Source organism: Lepus europaeus, chromosome 5 (genome assembly GCF_033115175.1).
Source record: "Lepus europaeus isolate LE1 chromosome 5, mLepTim1.pri, whole genome shotgun sequence".
Classification (NCBI taxonomy): Eukaryota; Metazoa; Chordata; class Mammalia; order Lagomorpha; family Leporidae; genus Lepus; species Lepus europaeus.
In genome coordinates this window covers 3,669,732-3,694,197 of record NC_084831.1, presented here as the reverse complement: position 1 = coordinate 3,694,197, position 24,466 = coordinate 3,669,732, and the positions used below count along the sequence as shown (strand labels likewise).

Below are 24,466 nucleotides of genomic sequence, written 5' to 3'. Positions count from 1 at the left end.
ATGGGAGACCAGGAGAAGCACCTGGCTCCTGGCTTCGGATCAGCACGATGTGCCGGCCGCAGCGGCCATTGGAGGGTGAACCAACGGCAAAAGGAAGACCTTTCTCTGTGTGTGTGTCTCTCTCTCTCACTATCCACTCTGCCTGTCCAAAAAAAAAAAAAAAAAAAAAAGGCAGTTGGCCTGCGGTTTCTTGGGAATAGCAGTGCCTCATGTCACATGAGTTCATTGTAGCTAAGTGTTGAGCCTAAGAGCTTAGCTTTTTTTCATTCATTAAGGGAAATAAAATCCTTTTAAATTTACTAATTTCTCTTCACAAGTTAATACACCATTTTAAAGCTCCCTTGCTTTTTTAAGATGCAGGCTGGTTGCAGTTTTTCAAGGCAGCAGTCAGTGTTGCTGAAGGCCGTCAGTGCCCGTTACATAACCCCGTGTCAGAGTCGAGGTTTTTAGTACCCAGCAGCATTATCCCATCTCTACTGGAGCAGTGAGGTCTTCTGGAAAAACCATATTGCGTGGTTTCCTGCTGCCAAACCCTATCATCTCATTAGAAGAAAAGCAAAGCCACACATACAGTAGTGATTAAAAAAAAAATGTGTGTGTGTATACATACATATATATGTATATATATATATACAGAGAGAGAGAGAGAGAGAGAGAGAGAGAGAGGCAGGCAGTCCCAGGTGGTGAGTGGGTAAACTTTATATTCATGATTCTTTGTAAAGTAATTTAAGGAAATAAAGTGCTCATGGTTCAGAATTGGCTCTTTTTTCCCGCCACATTGATACTAACCTTTCACTGCAAGCTAAAAATGCCTCAAGAAGACTATACAAAGATGCCTCCCTAGACATTTTTTCAGACATATCAATGCTTAAGATGGAGTAGGAAGATTGAACCCGGCATTCCTGCTGTAAAGGAAAAGGCTGAGTGAGCTCCAGCCGCTGTGAGGAATCCTGCAGCGGGATGGATTGCTTCGCATAAGGACTTTCCCAACTGTGGTCGTCGCCTTCACTCTGGGGAGGAGGCCGTTGCTGGTTCCCGGTTGTTGAAGGGATCCATTTGCCACATGTTTCTTAGGCTGACCACCTGGGCAGGGTTAGTGTCTGCGATGCCGTTAGTCAAGGGTCTCAGCGCTCCCAGGCATGGAGGTCACTCCCCAGGGCAGCAGGGTGTCCACTCCCATTTTCTTGGTGGACCTTGGAGATGATGTTGGAGCTTCTTAGATTGCATAGCATCCACTTCAGTCATTGGGTAAGTTTTCACTCTTTTTTTTTTATATATATATTTTTATATATATATATTTTTGACAGGCAGAGTTAGATAGTGAGAGAGACAGAGAGACAGGTCTTCCTTTTCTGTTGGTTCACCCCCAAAATGGCCGCTATGGCCGGCACGCTGTGCCGATCCGAAGCCAAGAGCCAGGTGCTTCCTCCTGGTCTCCCATGCAGGTGCAGGGCCCAAGCACTTGGGCCATCCTCCACTGCACTCCCAGGCCACAGCAGAGAGCTGGCCTGGAAGAGGAGCAACCGAGACAGAATCCGGCGCCCCAACCGGGACTAGAACCCCGGGGTGCCGGCGCCGCAGGCGGAGGATTAGCCTAGTGAGTGGTGCCGGCCAGTTTTCATTATTTTGAAACTTCAAGAAACTTTGTCGCTCTGCAGCAGAATTGTAAAGGAATGAGACGTAAACATTCTCACCCTGAAGCATCAGCCGTTTTAGCTCCTGGAGTTAGTTGTACTTGTACAGAAGTCCCCATTAAATTAGCCTTTTCCTCAGAATGGTGCAAATCCAACTTTGAGCTGTGGGGGGATTGACAGTGTTGACTCTGGTAATGTATGGCCAATGAGTGGAAACCATGTAACTCAGATCCCCTGCAAATATCACTTTGCGATTCTGAGTTATTTAGAGTTGCATCCTTGGCCTGGGTCACCCACAGTGCAGTCCTTCCCATGAGCCATGTTTCACGCTTCCCTGGCTCTGACCTCAGACTGAGAAAGTTAGTCTCTGTTACAGACTGTGATGTGGTCAAGTTCACGAGAGACTAGGAAAGGCTTAGAACCGTCACAGAGCAGACTCAGTGCTAAGTGCAGCGTGGTGCCTTGGATTGGATCTTGGCACAGAAAAGGGTGTTAGTGAGAAAGCTGGTGGAATCCAAAACTCTGCACATAGTTAACAGAGACGATACTAATGTTGATTCCTTAGATTTGACAAATGTCCCAAGGTGTGTGAGGCGTTAACCTTGGAAACTGGACAGAGAATACACCAGAACTTAGTATACTGTCTTTCAACTTTTGTAAAGTTCTAAACAATTTTATAAAAACATTCCAAAATAAAAAGTTGAGTAGTTAGAATCATAGCATTTTTAGGTCTTCTTTTTTTGTTTGTTTGTTTTTTGTTTTTTTGGGTTTTTTTTGTTTGTTTGTTTTTATTTTTTGACAGGCAGAGTGGGCAGTGAGAGAGGGAGAGACAGAGAGAAAGGTCTTCCTTTGCCGTTGGTTCACCCTCCAATGGCTGCTGCGGCCAGCGCGCTGTGGCCGGCGCATCACGCTGATCTGAAGCCAGGAGCCAGGTGCTTCTCCTGGTCTCCCATGGGGTGCAGGGCCCAAACACTTGGGCCATCCTCCACTGCACTCCCAGGCCACAGCAGAGAGCTGGCCTGGAAGAGGGGCAACCGGGACAGAATCCAGTGCCCTGACTGGGAATAGAACCCAGTGTGCCAGCGCCGCAAGGCAGAGGATTGGCCTATTGAGCCGCGGCGCCGGCCGCATTTTTAGGTCTTCTGACACGTTAGTAATTGGGTAGCTTAAACCCCCTCATTACAATCCTAGAGGGTGCCGTGCTTGCCCGCGTCTCCAGTAGGCCACAGTTGACACTGGAGCTGGGACCTAGGTTTCTGTCGTCTCTGCTTGTGCCATCTCGCTTCCAGAGATCGCATTCCACACTTCTATATTCAGTCTTCCTGGTAGTGTAGGGATCAACCCAGCTGGTGAGTGGTCCAGGTGAACAGGCACCGGAGCATTTCCTTGGCAGTGTAGGATGCCCTCTGCTCATGAGAGCCTGGCACTTGTGTAGTATTTCCCAAGGAAAATGCAGTTTGAGTGCTGTAGTCCTGAGGGCTGCTCTCTGAGGGCTGCTGAGATGGGAAGAGTGGTGGTGTCACAGTCGGCTTGATCCTGTTGCACTCTGCAGCACTGTATCTTCTGGCCAGAGAAGGGTAGAGGTCATCATGGGTGGCAGGGGCCAGTGGGGACTGAGAACCAGACCCTGCCCAGCACAAGTCTTCACTCTAGGGGGCCGCCCACACTCTGACTTGGCAGTTAGCTGAGCTGCCGCACCAGCTGTTTGCAGAACTTGAATCGGGTGTGACTAGAGGTGGAGTGGTCTGACACCTTGAGTTGCTGTCCTCTGGAGCTCATCACGGTGTAGCCAGAGAGAGTAATCTGCTGCTGTAGTTCCGTCCACAGAGGCTGAACAGCCAGAATTCCCAAAAACAAATCTTTTCCTGCTATAGCTTCCTTGGAGCCTGACACTTGTAGGTTTTTTATTTTCTGTAGGGTTCAAATCCAAAATTCTAATTCCTACAGTCTTACAAATTGGTTTATGAGAAAATAGCAATGTATGAGATCTGTTTTGTCACCGGTGCAGGTTACAACTAATCAATTTTTTTCTAATCTGCATTTTTAAAGCCAACATCCTGTTGAGTACAGAACTCAAGTATGGAATCCCCTCACCCGGGCTAGAACAGCCCAACTGCTCTGGGCTGTTGAGAAAGCACTGTCTGTCTAGACCTCAGCGTCTCACTGCCAGACCCTCCTTATCCCTGGCGATGGGTCATCCACTGGTCACACACTCCACAGTCACAGGTCCACTGGATCGGAATTTAAAGTCATGAATGATTTCTCAAGTATTTTCAGTCATTTGAGGGGGGAGAGGGATCTTCAAAGTTAAATCGGATAGTTTACCTACAATGTCCTGAAACTCTTATTTTCATTTTCTTATGGAGGGAGAGGCTGACCAGAGACTGAGAACGTAATGGAAACTTTGCAGAACTTTCACTCTGGCTGAGATGAGTGATTTAGGGATAGGTGCACGTGCCCTTCCTGTTCTCAAGCCTGGGCGCTGAACGTGCACTACCCGTTGAGTGGAACCAGATACGTTTTTGTGAGGTCACAGAGCTGTCACAGTTGCACCATTTAGGACCTTGTTTGTTCTTAGATGACTTCAACAATCTTTTTATTTTAAAACTTCCTGTAAAAGAACCACCTCCCTCTTTTTAGTAATTACTTTTATGTTGCATTATTAGAGGGAAAAATGGTATTTTATTTTTTGTTTAACTTCTGAGAGTAGTGTTAAAAATTTCTCAGTTCTTTTGGCTAGACTAGCTTTACATTGGTTTTTTTTTTCCATGAAAAAATCAAGTTGCCCAAAGCCTGCAATCTCACATTTATATAAAAAACATAAGAATGTGCAAGCATATATATACACATGCACACACACACACACTCACACATACTTGCTCAGAGGACTTTTAGAGAGAGAAAAATTAAATGCTAACCTATGAGACACATTGATTTCTTTCAAACAGTTTTAAAACTTGAGATTTCCAGGATGCTTTGTCCTCACGTCACCCACCTTTTTAGGTTCTCTCTGAGCAGCAGCTCAAGACTTCCCGGCATTCCCCCACTGACACGGGGTTGTTTTCAGGCTTTTCCGCCCCGTGCAGCTCATGACTCTGGTCATGGTGCGAGAAGGGTCTACTCACTGGTGAGCAGGACCTTCGGGCACCACGGAGGGCGGTGTCCTCGTGTTTGCCCACCCCTCTGGAATCTCGCCTGAGTGACAAGCCACGGTGGTGCAGCCCTGGGCTTTACCTGGTCTGCTGCTGGCTAGCTGGGTGTCATCCTGCTGTAGTAGAGCTGCCGTCCTCTGGTTTGAGCCACGTCCTGTCAGGGGAGGACGCACTCCCAGGCCGCTCGGGGCCCCTGGGTCCGAGAAGCTGTAGTCTGTCCCTAGGCTGATTGCAGGATGCCACAGAGAGCTTCCTGCCTTCTTTTCATATTGAATATTTGTTATCTGGGACTCATCAGGAAATTTAAGGTGATGCTTTCTTTGTAAGAGTCCCGCAACTTCAAAGATAAGTTATTTAATATAAAGAAACGTTGTTTCAGTCTTTCTGGGGAGCTGAAGGAAAACCCGAACTCAGGATGACCAGAAGGTGGTGGGTCCTCACCTGGTGGGGGAAAAGCTGTCATGGTCCCCTGACATCGCCTGAGGTCCTGGAGAAGGGCACAGCCAGACCCTGGGCATCACGTGACAGTCTCAGCTCTGGGTGCCTTTTCCTCACGGCCCGGGTCCTCAGCTGTCTCCTTGATTCTGCCTGCAGGTCGTGGAAAGGAGGAGAGCTCCGGCTGAAATTAGGGAAGAGTTTGAGCGGCTCCAGAGAGAGCGGGAGGAGAGGAGACTGCAGCAGCGAACCAATCCCAAGGTAAAGCCGGCCAGCCATGGTGACATGTTACCGGGAGCCAGGTCTACCGCTCTTAGGTGCTGGCGGGTCTTTGAAGTAACCACGTACAGAATTGGGTGGGGTAGAATTTTACTTACCGTGTCTCCGAGTGGCATGCCTCTGAAGCTGCTGTCAGCAGAGCTGCTGCTGGTGACCCAGAGACAAGCGTTTTGAACCATACGCAGGGGTGACAAAGCCAAGCGGAAACAGCCGGTTCTCTAAGGCCGTTTCCTCCAGCTCTGCTGCCCAGGCTTTGACAGTGAAAACCAGGACAGCGGCAGGGAAAACGACACCACCTGGCTGCTTAAACCTAGAAGCAGCAGTGTTCCTCGCATGCCAGGTAGGATACGGAGCCAAAACGGAAGGCTCAGGCATTTCCAAGTTGTCTTCAGTGGGGTGGGGCCCAGCTTCCATCACCTCGGGTATGGGTGGCCATGACCACCGTTCGCCAGGCTGTTTTGACAGCCATACTGTGGTCCCAGGCCCTGAGGGAGTTGTCCTGTATCCCAGGGACGCTGCTGAGTTGGTTACTTTGCAGCCCTGCACAGGGTGTCCTCTTCCTCGGGTTTGCACGTGTGCCCACTGTGGCATATGGATAGCTATCGGTCAATTTGAGATGCAAATGGTACTGATTAACCAGCTGAGTGTGGCCTGGTGTGCTGTTCAGCCGCCAGGCCCTACCAGTGTGGCCGAGCCGACCTGGCAGGCAGCTGTCCCTGTCTCAGTGAGGAGCCGTAGCCTCCCCTAGCTCTCCCGTCAGCCTCTCTGAAGGCTCCAACGTCTCAGTGATAGAGAAGGAAGTGAAGGGGAGGTAAAGCCATACAAAATAATAGGATCGTTACTGTTCTTTAACTTTTAAAGAAAAAAGATAAATGCTAACATAAGAAGTATAAGATGAACCTCTTATCAAATATGTTCTGAAAAAAACTTTTTTTTTTTAAAGATTTATTTATTTGAAAGAGTTACACATAGGAAGAGACACAGAATCTTTCATCCGCTGGTTCACTCCCCAAATGGCTGCAACAGCCAGGGCTGGGCCAGGACAAAGCCAGGAAAAAGGAGCTTCTTCCTGGTTCCCCACATAGGTGCAGGGGCCCGAGCCATCTTCCACTCTTTTCCAGGTGCGTTAGCAGGGAGCTGACTGAGAAGCAGAGTAGCTGGGTGTTGAAACATATGGATGCCAGCATTACAGGGCAGCAGCTTTACCTACTATGCTACAATGCCGGCCTCCTAAAAATAGATTTTTACAAAATGGTATTACTGGGGCTGGCATTATGGCATAGCAGGTAAAGCTGCCAGCTACCTGTAACACCAGCATCCCATATGGACACCTCTTCATGTCCCAGCTGCTCCACTTCTGATCCAGCTCCCTGCTAATGGCCTGGCAAAAGCAGCAGAAGATGGCCCAAATGTTTGGGCCCCTGCCACCCACATGGGTGAAGCTCCTGGCTCCTGGCTTCAACCTGGCCTAGCACTGGCCATTGAAGCCCTCCAGAGGGTGGCCCAGTGAATGGAACATCCTCCCTCCTTCTCTCTCTCTTACCATCTCTCTCTCTCTCTCTCTTTCCCCCCTCACTTTGTATAACTCTGACTTTCAAATAAATTAATAAGCCTTGAAGAAGAAGAAAAGAAAGTCTCTGCCCGCAGCTGTGCTAATGGTCTCTGCCTACACCTGCCAGTGCCAGTGCCCTGGGCGAGCGCCCTGGGCGAGGTCTGGGCTGGAGGTCACCGTGGGCAGCCGGCACAGGACATGGCAGAGCAGACTTGCTTTTTTGTTTTTGCTCTTCTGGCTGGACTGTTGTTCAGAGCAGTGAAGGGGAAAGAGAACTCCGTGGTGTGAGCCTGTGTCCCGTGGCCGTCTGGGTGTGTGCCACAGTTGCCTGCTGGGAGCTCTGCAGATGTGTGTGCTGTCTGTGCTTCTGTGGGAAGAGGAAGCACAGCTGGGACGTTTCATACAGCCATGCGAGTCACTTTAAGATTGCCAGCACTTTGCAACTTCCATAAACTGCTTCTGGACAAATTGACATTTTCCAACCAGAGACACTGAGTGATAACCAGAAGTTAGCTCTGCAGCATTTTGGGAAGAGGATTTGAGTTGGGTCTTTTCCGTTTCCGAGGATTTACTTACTTACTTATTTATTTGAAAGGCAGAATGACAGGAAGGTAGAAAGAGAAATCTTTCATTCTGTGGTTCACTCCCCAAATGGCTCCCAACAGCTTGGTTCAAGGACTCAGGCGTCCTCATCGGCTTCCTCCCACGGTGTGCACTAGCAGGAAACAGTCAGAAGCAGAGGGGCACTGGGACTCAAGCTGGTGCTCCAGCTGGGTGTGGGGGCATCCCAAGCAGTGGCTTCACTGCACCACAGTGCACCCCCCCCCCCAGTTTGGTTAGAAAGGTTTGGAAGAAAGGCTGCTCTCTCTGAAGATGTGGGGACAAGGGCACTCTGACAGCCATGGGGACTGCCTGTCAGTGTCGATGTCTGAGTGAGCCCCGGGGGGGGGCTGGCCACCCTGCCGTTCTCAGCTGCATCCCTCATGACAGATTCCAGGATCAAAAGCCACTGTTAACACGGGGTGGAAAATGCTGTCGGTTTGAGTGGATCCTTTATAACGCTGGAGAAGGTGGAGTCTGACGTGGGGTACAGATGGGGTGGTCCATGGAAGCAGGCTTCACAAGTGCTGTCCTGGTTCATCGGTGGTGAAAGCGGCACTTTCTCGTCTCTCACTGTCTGGGGGATTCTCAGTGACTTGAGATGGCATTGGGCAGAGACGTCTCACGTTGCCCCTGTTTCAGCTCGGGTGGTGAGGGATGTGGTGATTGGATTGTGATCATTGTTACACAGTGTGTAGCTCTGTCAGATCCCCTAAAACAGACAGGCTTTATTTTCTTTGCCAATGAAATATTATAAAGTGCTTAAAAACATCTGAAGCCAACAATAACATTAGTGATCTGGGATGGGACATTGGCTCTGCCCCAAGAGAGGGTGGGAGGGTCTTGGAATGTGGGAGAGCCTGGGCTGAGTCAGCACGCTCCAGACCTTGTGAGTGACGTCCGCCAAGATGTTTCTCACGTCCACGGGCGACTCCGTTGTAGGGTGAAATGTGAGGTTTGACTGCCCCCTACACTTCAGCAGGTGGGTGCGCTGCCAAGGAAGGAGGAGCCGGGCAGTGGCGGTCTGACTCGCTGGCTGTTAGCAGCAAACCAGCAGTTTGTGGATTGGGACAAGTGAAGATGACTGGTTTATTCACAAAGAAATCTACTCTGGGTGCCTGAAAGTGCCAAGTTCTGTTGGGGACTTGGACATTCGGCAGGAACAAGACAGACAAAACAAGCTTAACGCTTAGTTGAAGGGCAGATCCTGTGCAGTAGGCACAGCACATCAGAAGGGGACAAATGCTGAGGGGAAAACAGAGAAGTGGGCGTGGGGCAGGACTGCCGTGTGGGGAGGCCCCTCCCAGGAACCGACACTTGAATGGAGATGAGGTGAGAGCCGCCTACAGCAGTGCCTCTGCTGGAGCGGGGGCTGGAAGGGGGCTGGGTCTTGGTTGGTGTGTTTGAGGAACACCAACCAGGTGGGCATCTCTACAGGGAAAATTAGTGTAAGAATTAAAAGTCAAAGGGTCACCTTCCATCTGCTAGTGTGAAGCAGGGCGATTGAAGACAGAACCAGCAGAGAGAGAGTAAACCCTTTTCCTCTGCAGCGTTAGAAGTTGCCTCGTTTGGTTCCTTTGATTACCAATCCATCAGTTCACCTGCAGACTCTGTTATGATCTGAGTTTTCTGCAAACCCTCAGGAATTGTGCCTTTGTCTTTTGACCTTGGTGGCATCCCCTGCTAGTTGTCCCGCCCACCACACTTTGCTCTGCAGCTTCCTTGGACTGTGCTTCTGTTCTGGGCTCGGCGAGTTTTGATTGAGTGCCAACCATGAAAAGGCATTTGTAGGTGTGGAGTTGAGGTGGGCAGAACAGCCAAGCTCCTTCCTGGAGCGCAGGTTCCCTCCAGTTGCCTCTGGTTGGCTCGCTCAGCTGCCTCGGCTGGGTTTAGCTCTCCTGTGGTTGGCTCGCTCAGCTGCCTCGTCTGGGTTTAGCTCTCCTGTGGTTGGCTCGCTCAGCTGCCTCGTCTGGGTTTAGCTCTCCTGTGGTTGGCTCGCTCAGCTGCCTCGTCTGGGTTTAGCTCTCCTGTGGTTGGCTCGCTCAGCTGCCTCGGCTGGGTTTAGCTCTCCTGTGGTTGGCTCGCTCAGCTGCCTCGGCTGGGTTTAGCTCTCCTCTGGTTGGCTCGCTCAGCTGCCTCGTCTGGGTTTAGCTCTCCTCTGGTTGGCTCGCTCAGCTGCCTCGTCTGGGTTTAGCTCTCCTGTGGTTGGCTCGCTCAGCTGCCTCGGCTGGGTTTAGCTCTCCTGTGAAAAACATCCAGCAGCTTCTTTAGAGAAGATGCATAGAAGGTGAGTTCCTTCTTCCTTTTTGGTTTTTGGGTTTTTGTTTTGTTTTGGTTTGGTTTTTGTTTTTACAGGCAGAGTTAGACAGTGAGAGACACAGAGAAAGGTCTTCCTTTCTGTTGGTTCACCCCCCAAATGGCTGCTACGGCCGGTGCGCTGCACCGATCCGAAGCCAGGAGCCAGGTGCTTCCTCCTGGTCTCCCACGCAGGTGCAGGGCCCAAGCACTTGGGCCATCCTCCACTGCCTTTCCAGGCCACAGCAGAGAGCTGGCCTGGAAGAGGAGCAATCAGGACAGAATCCGGCGCCCCAACCGGGACTAGAACCCGGGGTGCCGCAGGGGATTAGCCAAGTGAGCCGCGGTACCGGCCTTCCTTTTTGTTTTGACTTTTCTGTCTTTGAAAAAATAAACTATAGGGGCTGGCGCTGTGGCGTAGCAGGCTAAGCTTCCTCCTGCAGTGCCAGCATCCCACATGGGCACTGGGTCATGTCCCAGCTGCTCCTCTTCCGACTCAGCTCTCTGCTATGGCCCAACTCCTTGGGCCTTTGCACCTGTGTGGGAGGCCTGGAAGTACCTCCTGGCTCCTGATTGGCCTAGCTCCGGCTGTTGCAACCATTTGGGAAGTGAACCAGTAGATGGAAGACCTTTCTGTAACTCTCAAATTAAAAAAAAAAAAAAAAAGATAAACTATAGATATACACATACAAGGAATTCAGAAAGCTCTCAGAAATGTGTACCATGGAAAAAGTATGTGTAGACTTCAAATTTTGGCACCAAAACAAGCTTATCTTCTATTTTTCTGTGAACTTTTTTTTTTTTTTTTAATTTTTTTATTTATTTGAGAGGCAGAGTTACAGGCAGAGGGAGAGGCAGACAGAGGGATCTTCTATCCACTGGTTCGCTCGGCAAATGGCAGCCGCCGCTGAGCTGGGCTGATCCGAAGCCAGGGGCCCAAACACTTGGGCCATCTTCCACTGCATTCCCAGGTCATTAGCAAGGAGCTGGATTGGAAGTGGAGCAGCTGGGACTTGAACTGGCACCCACATGGGATGCTGGCGCCACAGGAGGAGGCTTAACCTACTACGCCATGGCGTCAGATCCTCTGTGAACTTTTTGAAAGAGTGTAGCACGTAAGCCATCATAAGAGAGCAGAGTGCCCAGGAGCCCACCCACCTGACCCGAGAGCTGAAGCGGTGCCACAGCTTGTGTCAGCCCCCGACATCCTCCCTGCCAGCAGGAGGCACTGTCCTAAAGTGGTCATCATTCTGTTGCTTTTAAAATGTTGTCATATGTGTACATTTGCTTAGGGGGTTCTGTTGTTTGGTTTTTATTGTTTCTGAACTTTATAAAAACAGTATTATGGGGCCGGCACTATGGCATATTGGGTTAAGCCTCCACCTGCAGAGCCAGTATCCCATATGCTGGATCAGAAGTGGAGCAGCAGGGAATAACTGGCGCCCACACGGGATGCTGGCGCTGCAGGCGACAGCTCAACACGCTGCGCCACAGCACCAGCCCCTCCTGATGTTTTCTTGGGTGTTTTTACTCTCTGCTTCTTCGTGGTTCTTTTTGTCCTTGTTTTCAGATTTCCATGTTGAATTGTTCCTCAGAGTCTGACAGCACTTGGCTGTCTGCTTACAAGGAGTGAGGCTGCAGCCTGTGGGTACGCCCCGCCCTCGGCAGGGTTGGCACCCGCGGGGCCTAACTCCGCGGTGCTGGGCGGAGGCCACCCTCCGCACGCAGAGGCAAGTGTCCGGGGCCTGTCATTGGCAGGGGGGTTTTCTCTAGAGAGCAGTCTTGCTGCTGAGTGGCGTAGGGTGCTGGGCAAAGTTTCGTTTCATTCCTGTTTTCCCGCAAAGTACAAGCCTCTGTCACTTGGCCTCTTGGATGAGCGGGCAGGGGTCCACCTCTCATTGCCCTGTGGGTGACTCCTGGTGCAGGCACGTGGGTTGCAGCTTTCTCTGCCAAGTCACTCACCATCTCTCCATCCTCTATTTTGAAAACATTGGCAAGCATCCATCCCCTTGACCTTTCCTGCCCTTCCTGTCCCCTTAAGTGTGTGCCTTTATTATTCCTTCAGTGTCATTGTGAGAGGGAGGAAGCTTTTAAGAGGACACTGTGGTAGATGTGTGTATTCAAATCTGTTCAACCAAAAATGTAACTTTCTTTATTACAAATAATTGTGTTGGGGCCAGTGCTGTCGCACAGTAGGTTAATCCTCCGCCTGTGGCACCAGCATCCCCTATGGGCACCAGTTCTAGTCCTGGCTGCTCCACTTCCCATCCAGCTCTCTGTAACAGCCTAGGAAAGCAGTGGAAGATGGCCCTAGTGCTTGGGCTCCTGCACCCACGTGAGAAACCTGGAAGAAGATTCTGACTCCTGGCTCCTGGCTTCAGACCAACTCAACTCCAGCCATTGCAGCCATTTAGGGAGTGAACCAGCGAATGGAAGACCTTTCTTTCTGTCTCTCCTTCTCACTGTCTGTAACTCTACCTCTCAAATAAATAAATAAATCTTTTAGAAAATAGTAATAGTTGTATTAGAGGCCGGTGCTGTGGTCTGGAAAGTTAAGATTCTGCCTGCAGTGCTGGCATCGGTGTGGGCACCAGTTAGACTCCCGCTGCTCCACTTCTGACCCAGTTCCTTGCTAATGCACCTGAGAAAGCAGCAGAGGATGGCCCAAGTCCTGAGCCCTGCACCCACATGGGAGACCCAGAGGAAGCTCCTGGCTTTGGCTTAGCCCAACCCCAGCCTTTGCGGCCATTTGGGGAGTAAGCCAGCAGATAGAAGATTCATTCATATTCATTCATTCTCTCTCTCTCTCTCTCTCTCTCTCTCTCTCTCTCCCTCTCCCTCTCCCTCCCTCCCTCCCTCCCTCCCTCCCTCCCTCCCTCCCCCCCTCTCTCCCTCTCTCCCTCTCTCCATCTTTCCTCTTCTCTCTGTAACTCTGCCTTTCAAATTAATAAATAAAACTTAAGGAAAACAAGCACTGATCAACTAGCTTATAGTGCCCAAGCTGTAGCACAGTGTTTGTTCATCAGAAATACGGACCGTCAGGCACAACAGGAGAGGGAACAGTTTGCCATCTCCCCAGGGAATTCATTTGCATGGCTGAGTTTGAGAAGTAGTGGTCTGGAGGTAAGAGAATAGAAGATATCTTTTTTTAAGGTGCCCCTTCTTCTTAATGGTTAAAGAAAACAGTTGATTTATGAATAGAGCATTTGCTAGTCCAGGAAAATGGCAATCCAGTGGGGTTGTAGTTCATGGATTGGATTAATGGGTGAACAGCTGCTTGTCTTGTGTTTAGTTTCTGAGTCCTTTGAGTCTTAACAGTGTATGGTTTTTTATTGCGTAGTTCAAAACTAAGTAAATCAGATTCTTTTGACAAGTTGTGCCATAGTCATTACTCTGACCTGATCGGTTGGGTAATAGGAAATTGTGGGTGGGGTTAGCACTAGTTCAAAATAAAATAATAGGACTTCCCATGCTAGCGATTGAATTTTGTAGCTCCAAAAACATCACAATGGTCTCAGTTGAGCTGGGTGACCCACTGATACTTTTGAGTGGTATATTCCTCGTATGAAAAGCTCTTATTATAATGTCATTATTATAAACTGATAGCAAAATTAGGGACTCTACCAAGCTGTGACCCACATCCTGTTGTGCAGCCGTGAACCAGCACCCATATGGGATGCCAGCCTTGCAGACAGCAGCTTTACCTACTCCACCACAGCACAGGCCCCATCTCATATCATTCTTAATTTTGAAAATACTATCTCAGTTCTAAATTTCTTCCTGTCAGAATGTGGAACTGTCTTGGGCCTATATTCCTGCAGATATGTCTCTTAGCCTCCATTCAGAATAGTTTCATTTGACAACTTTATTTTCTACAAAGTATCTGTATTGGTGATCTCTTGAATATTCCAGGATAGTTGCTACAAAATTGTAGGCCCCATGGGAGACCAGGAGAAGCACCTGGCTCCTGCCATGGGATCAGCGCGGTGCGCCGGCCGCAGCGCGCCTTCCGCGGCGGCCATTGGAGGGTGAACCAACGGCAAAAGGAAGACCTTTCTCTCTGTCTCTCTCTCATTGTCCACTCTGCCTGTCCAAAAAAAAAAAAAATGTAGGCCTCTTCCGATCCTTTCCAGGACAGAAGGTAAGTTCAGCCAATTAAAACTGAGAGCGCCTTGGGGCCAGCACTGTGGCACAGCAGGTTAAAGCCTTGGCCTGCAGTGCTGGCACCCCATATGGGCAGTGGTTCAAGTCCCGGCTGCTCCACTTCTGTTCCACAGCTCCCTGCTATGGCCTGGGTAAGCAGTAGAAGATGGCCTGGGTGCTTGGGCCCCTGCACCCACCTGGAAGACCCAGAATAAGCTCCTGGCTCCTGGCTTCGGATCAGCTCAGCTCTGTCCGTTTGTGGCCATTTGGAGAGAACCAGCAGATGGAAGCCCTCTCTCTCTCTTTGGCTGTACCTCTCTCTGTAACTGTCTTTCAAATGAATGAAATCTTTTTTTTAAAAACAAGAGCTCCGCCGGCACCATGGCTCACTAGGCTAATCCTCTGCCTGTGGCGCCAGCACCCTGGGTTCTAGTCCCGGTTGCCCCTCTTCCAGGCCAGCTCTCTGCTGTGGCCCGGGAGTGCAGTGGAGGATGGCCCAAGTGCTTGGGCCCTGTACCCCATGGGAGACCAGGAGAAGCACCTGGCTCCTGGCTTTGGATCAGCACGGTGCGCCAGCCACAACATGCCGGCCGCAGTGGCCAATGGGGGATGAACCAACGGAAAAGGAAGACCTTTCTCCCTGTCTCCCTGTCCACTCTGCCTGTCCAAAAAAATTAAAAAATTTTAAAAATATTTTAAAAAAGAGCTCCATAAAAAGAGTCTCACCAGAACTGAAGGTCATTCCAAAATGCCATAGTACAGTTTCACTGTTCTGGTTCATACACCATAGGCGCTCTTTGTAACTTGTTAGGTTTCCCTCCTGAGGAGATGCATTTCAGAGTCTTCCTCGCTGTAAGCTTTTGTTCACAGTGACCACAGTTTCGTTTCTTTTCTTTTTTCTTTTTTTCTTTTTCTTTTTTTTTTTTTTTGACAGGCAGAGTGGACAGTGAGAGAGAGAGACAGAGAGAAAGGTCTTCCTTTTGCCGTTGGTTCACCCTCCAATGGCCGCCGCAGCCGGCATGCTGCGGCCGGTGCACCGCGCTGATCCGAAGGCAGGAGCCAGGTGCTTCTCCTGGTCTCCCATGGGGTGCAGGGCCCAAGCACTTAAGCCATCCTCCACTGCACTCCCAGGCCACAGCAGAGAGCTGGCCTGGAAGAGGGGCAACCGGGACAGAATCTGGCGCCCCGACCGGGACTAGAACCCAGTGTGCCAGCGCCACTAGGCAGAGGATTAGCCTGTTGAGCCATGGCGCTGGCCACAGTTTCTTAAATGTTCTCAGAGTGGCCAAGTGTTTTTATACTCCACGTGTAAGGGGAAGTCATAGACTTAAGACACACCGAGTATTGAACTGCAGGGTCACCGTCATCACAGGAATGTATGAGTTCTCCTGTCTTACACATGCACAAACATTCGGAGATGTTGACTGCAGCCTGATTCCCCGTAGGCGCAGTTTACAGGTGTGCATTATGTGCAGTAAGCGTTTTAAGAATGCTTCTGCTCCGTGGGTTCTTGCTTAATAGGTCATTTATTTATGTATTTGAGAGAGAGGAGAGCCAGATACATAGAGAGTTTGTATCTACTGGTTCACTCCCCAAGCAACACAGAAGCAGCTGCTATTTGTCTTTCATTTGTGCACTGCAGCCTTGTGATGGAAAAGTGTGTGCGTTACTGTAGAACTGGCACTGGAGCCAGGTAGAAAGCCGTTTCTCACGGTGTGAGTGCACCTGCTGCGCAGGCCTGCTTTCAAGTGCAGCCTTCCTGTGAGAACAGACAGCTTCTGAGAATGGCTCTGGTGCTTCCCAGCAGAGCAGAGACTTCGAGTTTTGAGGATAGTCGATGTGGAAAAACATCTTCTCAACTCACAGTTCATCAGCTTTCTGGGAAAATGGAAATTTAGTACTTAAATTTTTTTTGGACAGGCAGAGTGGACAGTGAAAGAGACAGAGAGAAAGGTTTCCCTTTGCCATTGGTTCACCCTCCAATGGCTGCTGCGCACGATCCGAAGGCAGGAGCCAGGTGCTTCTCCTGGTCTCCCATGCGGGTGCAGGGCCCAAGCCCTTGGGCCATCCTCCACTGCACTCCCGGGCCACAGCAGAGAGCTGGCCTGGAAGAGGGGCAACGGGGACAGAATCCGGCACCCCGACCGGGACTAGAACCCGGTGTGCTGGCGCTGCTAGGCGGAGGATTAGCCTGTTGAGCTACGGCGCCGGCCCTAGTACTTAATTTAAAAAAAAAAAAAAAAAAACAGTATTTTAATACCATTGCTGCCTGAAGGATTTATCAAAAAAGGACAAACCTGTAGATCTATAACAGGGTTGGCAGACTTGAACCACTGCTTGTTTTGGGATGATCTGTGAGTTAAAAATGGGTTTCACATTTCTAAATAGGAAAAAAAAGATGGATACTTATGATCTGTGAAAATTATATGAGATTCAGATTAGAGTTCATCAGCAGTTTTATTGGGACACAACCATGCCCAGTCATTTACTGTTATCTGTTGTTTCCTGTGACAACAGCGGGTGAAGCATGATGGGAAGTGTTCCACAACACCAGATTTACTCTCGCCTTTAAAGAGTGCCCGCTGCTGATTTCTTTGATTTGGGGATCACAGAACTGGCAGGTGTCCACCTGCATTGACAGTACTGCTGCAGAAGGGCCCAGCAGTTTCCTACACATTGTGGGTGTGACTGGCCAGTGGCTTGTCAGCTTCATGCACCCCACAGGCCAAGGCCTGGGTGTGCCATGTGACAGCAGCATCTCAAACTGGTCCAGCACCAAAGGGACTGGGAGTTAATTGTGCCCAGCCAGCCCTCAGCATCGTGCAGACTGGGCCTGGAAATGGACAGGAAGTGGCTGCTTCCACATCTGGAAAGGCAGCAGGAGGGCGATGGGCATCCTGGCCGTCTCCTGGCGTCCCCGGCATCTCACACACCGTTAGATGAGACCTCAGCAGATGCTGGAGGTACAGGGTGAAGGCCCATTGGTCAGTCACTCTGGCATCTTAATCTGAGGGCAGTGTTGTGGCATAGAGGATTAAGCTACCGCTTGTGAGCTGGCATCCCATTTCAGAGTGCTGGTCCGAGGCCCAGCTGTTCCACTTCTTATCCAGCTTCCTGCTTATTTGCCTAGGAATGCAGCAGAAGATGGGCCAAGTGCTGGTGCCCCAGCACCCATGTGGGAGACCAGGATGAAGCTCCTGACTTCAGCCTGGCTGTTTGAGGAGTGAACCAGCAAATGGAAGATATCTGTCTCCTCTCTCTTTGTTGTTCTGCCTTTCAAAGAAATTTGAAAAAAGAAAATGAAAAATCTGGCCTGATCACTAAACCAAGAGAAGCAACAGTGTTAAAGTACCATGAGACCACCTCGCCACCCCCTCTGAATTAAATATGCATTGTTATTTATTAAATATTTATTATTTAAATAGTTTAAATAATAGTACATAAATTAAACTTCAATTAAAAAACGGCTGGGTCTGGCACTGTGGCCTAGCAGGTTTTTTGGTGTTTCTTTAAGGATTTATTTTATTTATTTGAAAGAGTTACAGAGAGAGGTCTTCCACCCACTGGTTCACTCCCCAAATGGCAGCAATGGCTGGAGCTGAGCCGTTCCAAAACCAGGAGCCAGGAGCTTCTTCCGGGTCTCCCACGTGGGTGCAGGGGCCCAAGCACTTGGGTCATTTTCTGCTGCTTTCCCAGGTGTGTTAGCAGGGAGCTGGATCAGAAATGGAGCAGCTGGGAATCAAACTGGTACACCCAGCCCACTGGCATCCCATATGGGCACCTGTTCAAGTCCCGGCTGCTCCACTTCCAATCCAGCTCTCTGCTAATGCTCCTGGGAAAGCAGCAGAAAATGGCCCAAGTGCTTGAGCCCCTGCACCCATGTGGGAGGCTGAGTATCAAAGAAAATAGTAATAAACATTGATTTTCTGAATCAGGAGCATTTTTATCAGCAAGAATTTAGCTTAGTATTTTCTTGAGAGAATGTAGGTTTCTGTTTGTCATTACTTTATCTCAAATTTTAGGAAGCAGAGCAATTTTTAAATCTCCCATTTGTTGATAATTTATTCTGTGTTTCCTTACTTTGAAGGTAAGTTTATGGCATGGAGAGGCTTAAGGTGTTTTTGTGATGTGAGTGTCTAGATGGGGTGGGCACTGTGACACAGCACGTTAGCGCTGGGGCCAGCAGTGCCTGAGATCAAGTCCTACCTCTGCTTCTGACCCAGTTTCCTGCTGATGGACCTGGAAGCAAGATGATGGCCCGAGCACGGGGGAGGCCTGGATATGGAACTCTTGGCCCCTGGCTTCAACCTGGACCAGCCTCAGCTTTTGCAGGCATTTGGGGGGTAAACCAACAGTAGATTGTCTCTTTCAATCAGCTTTTTAAATTTTTTTTAAAGTATTTATTTATTTAAAAGAGTTACAGAGAAAGGTAGAGCCAGAGAGCGGTCTTCCTGCTGGTTCACTCTCTAAATGACCACAATGACCAGAGCTGAGCTGATCTGAAGCTAGGAGCTTCTTCCAGGTCTCCCACGTGGGTGCAGGAGCACAGGGAGTTGGACCATCATCTACTGCTTTCCCAGACAGAGCTGGGATCGAAAGAGGGGCAGCTAGGACTCAAACCGGCGCCCATATGGGATGCTGGCGCTGTAGGCTGTGGCTTTAACCCGCTGCGCCACAGCACCAGCCCCGACACTTGACCTTGACACGTCATCTCTGTGCAGACCTGATGACTGGGTCTCCTGGTCAGAGCAGCGCTGTCCAGCTCTGGAGTCCATGGCATGCTGCAGCTGTGTGGTTTGAGCTGACATTCATGCTGGGTGTGCTTGATAAGGGAGACTTGTACCTAAGGCCAGTGAATCACGAAATCAGATGACTTGTCCCATTAAACCGTGTAGCGTTGACTGATTCCACAGATACAAGCCTCTCGTGCTGTTTTTCTGCCCCCAGGGAACCATCAGCGTTGGAGTGGATGCCACCGACCTTTTTGATCGCTATGATGAGGAGTATGAAGATGTATCTGGAAGTGGCTTTCCACAGATTGAAATTAATAAAATGCACATATCCCAGTCCATCGAGGTAAAGCACAGAGCTGGTCTCCAAGTACAGCAAGGGCTCGAGTCAGTGAGGCCCAGCGCACCACACGGCTGGGCTGAGCAGCTGCTCTGGGCTTTTCTCCTCTTTATTTATGAAAGGGTGCAATTAGCCACTTAAAAAGGAAAACACTCCCAGCACAGCGCCTTTCCTGCTGCTGTAGCCAGCGTGAGTGCTGCGGCCCGATGTCAGGCGTCTCAGATCTCTCGTTAGGGAGTGTCAGTGCTCCGGGGGAAATAGAAGCCCAAGGTTTCGGTGATTTTAGGAGAGAAAGCAAACCTCCGTGAATAATTCTGAGAACCAGTTTTGGCTTTAAGGCCCACCGCATTGTGTGCTGCTGGACGGCAGCCACCCTGCAACCCCAGTCCTGGGGCCACGGAAATGTCATCTTTGCCCACGACTGGGACGTGGCCGTGCGGCCATTCTGAGGGCGGGCTCAGTAAGTCCACCGCCCCACCTCTGTCGTCATTCTCAAGTGCGCCAGCCTGGAACACGACCCTAACGGGGAACTTGGCCCCTCTTGGAGCTGCCAGAGGAAGAGCTTCAGCCTCCTGCGGAACCCCGGGGGTGGGCGTGGGCCCCCACAGGGGGAAGGTGCCTGCTGCATTCACTGTCCCCGACAGCACTTGGCCCTCTGCTTCCCCTGGATTCTCAAACACTGCCTTCCTGACCACACGTAGTTCATGACAAAACGAGAGGAAGGTAAGGAGGCCAGCTGCCGACGCCTCCCTGCGTACTTCCGAGCGTGGGCCTTAGACTTAACGTGCACGTGGTCATTAGGCTCCTGTCCTTGGTACTTCCTGTCGCTGTAACTCATTTACTACCAGCAGATTTGTTTCCTAGGCACCCTTGACAACTACAGACACAGCCATCCTGTCTGGAAGCCTCTCGACCCAGAATGGGAACGGAGGGGGCTCCATTAACTTTGCACTCAGGCGAGTCACTTCCGCGAAGGGGTGGGGAGAGGTAAGATGTCACTGGCTGCAGTGTCCTGCCCACGCAAAGCCGTGTTTGTGAACCTGCCCCTCTAAAGGACCTGGGTGGCCACGGCATTGGGTAACAGGGTGCTGGCTGTCAGACTCCAGAAGTTGGCCCCAAAAGAAAAGCTTATGTCGTACCTGAAGAGCCCTGACAGTCTGCCGAGCAGTTAAAGCCGGGACAGAAAGCGCGATTTCCTTTGTGACGCCGACTCAGAAACCCGGCCTCCGGCCCTCGGCGTCCGTCCCTTGGCACAGACACCTGCAGGCCATTCAGGAGGTGGCACCTGCTGGTCAGCGCTGGGGTCCACGGATCACTGGTCATGTAACGGCTGGTGCTACCGAGCAAATTGAGCTGCATCGAATTAACATTGGAGAGTTGCCTTGAAAGTCCCCCAGGGTAGAAAGTGAGGCAGCCAGAGCCGGCCGTAACTTCCAAGGCCATGCGAGTGTGGAACTGCTGATGGGTGGAAACACCAGACCCCTGAGGACCACCCCCAGCCACCTGTGAGACTGGGAGCAGAGTGAGAAAGCACAGGAGCTGGCACCGAGGGGGTGGGGGTGGGGGCACGTGGCTGTCGTGGGCGCTCTGCAGACGGTGGTTCTGCCGTGGGGAGCCCTTTGGCCTCTCATGCCCCGAGCCAAGGCGCCAGGGCGAGCAGTTTTTCCTTTGGGGGTCCCTTTCTGAAAGCTGAGCTCCTGTGGACGTGGGCAGCCGTCATTGTCACCTGGGAAGGTGACGTTGAGACAGAAAGATGTATCCGCCCCTCCTGCTGAGCCCTGGCCAGAGCGTTGAAGCCAAGGCAGGGGTTCTGGCCAGAGGTGCGTCCCTGGGACCTGGGCCGCTGCTGGGGATAAGAAAATTAATACTTTCTCTTTCTTTTTCAAACAGTTGGAATTTGGAGCTGGAGACCTCCAGGGGCCATTATTTGGTCTCAAGCTGTTCCGTAATCTCACGCCAAGATGGTAAATAGGAGAGAGCCCCTTGAGTGGACTGTGTTGCCTTCTGGTCAGGGTCACGTGGGGTTATCCTGTGTGTCCTGCAAGGCTACCAGGCACACAGGGCAGACCCACAGTGCTGACAGTGTGGGCAGTGTGTGGGCTGGAAGGAGCACGCACTCATTGTGGGGGGTGGGGTGCCCCTGTGGTCCCGGCCAGGCCTCGCCCTCTGTGCTTCACAGACCCCTCCCCATTCTGTGAGGGGCTGGCTCAGGTCTGAAGTACTAAAGCGCCTAGGCATGGGTCATTTCTTGGTCCCAGAGAGTGTTGGGTGCTGGTGATGAGGGGTCTCCCAGGTATGTGCCAGAGCTCTCACAGCCTCTGGCTCTGTCGTCTGTGAGGCAGCAGAGGTCACGGCTGTGCCTCGGACTCTACTTTGCGTTGGGGGCGGGATATCTGCAAGTTCACATCAGAGTATTGGGCGAAAATAAGTGAAGCCTGTCCCAGGACAGGAAGTAGCCAGCTACTGGCACTGGGCCATGACCTAAGCCCTGGCTCCCAGAAGGGTTGTCCAGGCTACAGGGCCAGCTGCAGGTGAATGCTAGAGTGGGGGTACACGGGACAGGCAGAGGACAGGAGCAGGAGGGGCCGAGAAGGCCCCCACTGGGACTTTTTTAAGATTTATTTGAAAGTCAGAGTTACACAAAGAGAGGAGATTCAGAGAGAGAGAGAGAGAGAGAGAGGTCTTCCATCCGCTGGTTCACTGCCCAGATGGCTGCAACGGCCGGAACTGCACCGATCCGAAGCCAGGAGCCAGGAGCTTCTTTCTGGTCTCCCGCACGGGTGCAAGGGCCCAAGGACTTGGGCCATCTTCTACTGCTTTCCCAGACCATAGCAGAGAGCTGGGTGGGAAGTGGAGCAGCCAGGTCATGAACCGGCGCCCATCTGGAATGCCGGCGCTACGGGCCAGGGTGTTAACCCGCTGCGCCACAGCGCCAGCCTCCGCGAGGTGATTCTTAAGATCAGACAAGTTTGGGAGAGACTTCATTGAGGAAAATTTTTTGGCCATTTCATTCTGGTTGAGCTTCCAGGTGTCCACTGAGTGGTCACCAAGGGTCCAGGGCGGACAGGTCATCAGCCTCCGCGGTAGGTTTGGCAGTGGGGCTTGTTCCGTTCCCAGAATCTGTTGGGCTTGAGAACGCAGGCTGCCAGCCGGTGGGTGCACAGGAGCATGCTGGTTCCAGAGCTGCTCCCGGGGCTCCCCAGCCCTTGGGGAGTGCCCTGGGCTCGCTGTCCGGGCTCTGCCCACCAAAGGCTGGTTTTCTGGACGACGCTGAGTCTCTTTCATGAAACAGCGCGTTCCTAAGTTGTGCTTAGAATGTCGCTCTGGAACGTTCGCTTGTAGTTCTTGTCTCTTTGTGCTCGCTCCTGACCCTGGAGTGGCTGAAGCAGGAGGTGGTAGCTGTTGTCCTGTGGGACTGAGTTGGAGAACAGGTGTTGGCTAGGGGCCCCATGGCGAGTCAGGTGTTGGTACTTCATTCATTCAGCCATGGCTAGCTGTTAGATTTGAGTGAAGCAGTGATATTGATAAGAATGATCCTATTAATTGTTTTAGGGTAAGAGGTTCACTTCCAGTACTTGGAACAGAAACTAAATATTGGCCATTTATTTATTGAGTGCTGGAAGTTTACTCACAAAACCAGCTGTCTGTTCCCCTTTCCTGCCCTGCATGGAGTGTTGTGCATTAGTGAAATGAAATACCCACTTTTGACCAGCAGATGGGGCTAAACTCCTTTGGAAGCAAACTTCGTGCAGAACAGTTGGCTGCAGTGGCGGGTCCGTTATCTTCAGTCAGTACGCAGCCGTGGGTGCCCAGCAGAAGCCCATGGGCACTGCGGCCCGGCCCCCACCCAGAAGTCTGATTGAATCAGCGTGGGGTGCCCTGAGTGAATAAGTGCGGCTCAGGCTCTGCCGCACATTCAAAACCTTGTAACCCCTCGCAGCCGCTGCCGGCGGTCAGAATGCCCGGGGCGGGAGCCAGCTAAGTTTAGCAGTAAGCTGGTGACCCCTGTGTCCTGGGCCACCTGTTTGAGAAGCTCCCCAGGTGATTCTAACTCCCCGCACGTCTGGGCTGGGTGGACTTAGTAACAGACTTACAAATGCCTCTGTGGGCACAGCTGAGGTTGGAGTAGACGGGGTGGGAGTGAGGTCACGAGGGAGAGCTCTGGAGAGTCCCTCCTCCCCGTGCAGATGGAGCCTTGGTCTCCTGCCTTTCCTTGTTGGGAGCGGCCCAGGGATTCGTGAGCAGGGTCAGCCTGGCAGAGGAAGTGACAAAGGCTGAGAGCAAATGTCTGTGCCCCTAGCTTTGTGACGACGCACTGTGCGCTGCAGTTTTCATCCCGAGGCATCCGGCCTGGCCTCACCACGGTCCTCGCCCGGAACCTGGACAAGAACACTGTGGGCTACCTGCAGTGGCGGTGGGGCATCCAGTCAGCCATGAACACTAGCATTGTCCGGGACACCAAGACCAGCCACTTCACGGTGGCCCTGCAGGTGAGCCGAGGGGCCCGTGCTCAGGAGCAAGCCAACAAGAGCTTCACAGGGTGTTGAAAGACTAGTCTCGGGCTCCTGAAGCAGCTCTGATCAGATTAAACAAAAGTAAGGTGCCATTTTACCATCTTCTGGTGGGAGGAGCCCACAGAATCCAGGTGGGAGCCCTGACTGGCACACGGAGCCATGAAGCAGAATGACACACGCCGAGGCCACTGTGGCCCTCAGTGAGTGAGCAAGCAAAAAGCTGGTCAGGCAGAGGCCCCCTGGGGGCAGAGGCTCCTCAGCTCCCGCCAGTGCCCTCCACAGGTTTGGCACTGTCAGGTTTTATTTCATGAGAAGCTAGAAAGCCAGGTTTTTATGTGAACTCTCCCAGTTTCAAATGCTGCCACGTACTGCATAGCAATGTTTCCGTTGGTGACAGACCACGCTTTGTCAGTGATGGATTTGGTCCATGTCCACACTGCAGCTGCCAGCGTGTGGTCCCTGCCGTAGAGGCCAGTGCACAGAAATGCCCAGCAGCTAGTGGGGGCCGAGGCCACCGTCCAGGGTCACAAGGACTAGCTGTACACCTGTTTGCCTCTGGTCTCTGCAGCTGGGAATCCCTCACTCCTTTGCACTGATCAGCTATCAGCACAAGTTTCAGGATGATGACCAGACTCGCGTGAAAGGGTCCCTCAAGTAAGTCCTGGCTGCCAGTGCCCGTGTGCAGGTCAGTGGAGGGGATCCTCTGAGCCCGGCCCGCGCAGAGTGCCCGCTCACGTGGGGCTGTGTGTGCATGGTGCTCTGAGCGCCTCCTGTCGCAGGGCCGTGAGGGCC

At 51.5% G+C, this 24,466-nt stretch overlaps 1 protein-coding gene across 1 annotated transcript in view; it reads left to right on the top strand.

Moving 5' to 3' along the window:
• Positions 1–24,466, top strand: part of DNAJC11 (DnaJ heat shock protein family (Hsp40) member C11) — a 62,330-nt gene that overhangs the window by 26,028 nt on the left and 11,836 nt on the right. The window contains exons 4-9 of the mRNA XM_062190359.1: positions 5,381–5,482; positions 19,038–19,166; positions 20,025–20,147; positions 21,051–21,124; positions 23,461–23,650; positions 24,243–24,328. Coding sequence (XP_062046343.1) covers positions 5,381–5,482; positions 19,038–19,166; positions 20,025–20,147; positions 21,051–21,124; positions 23,461–23,650; positions 24,243–24,328 — 704 coding nt within the window. The remainder of the gene's footprint in view (positions 1–5,380; positions 5,483–19,037; positions 19,167–20,024; positions 20,148–21,050; positions 21,125–23,460; positions 23,651–24,242; positions 24,329–24,466) is intronic.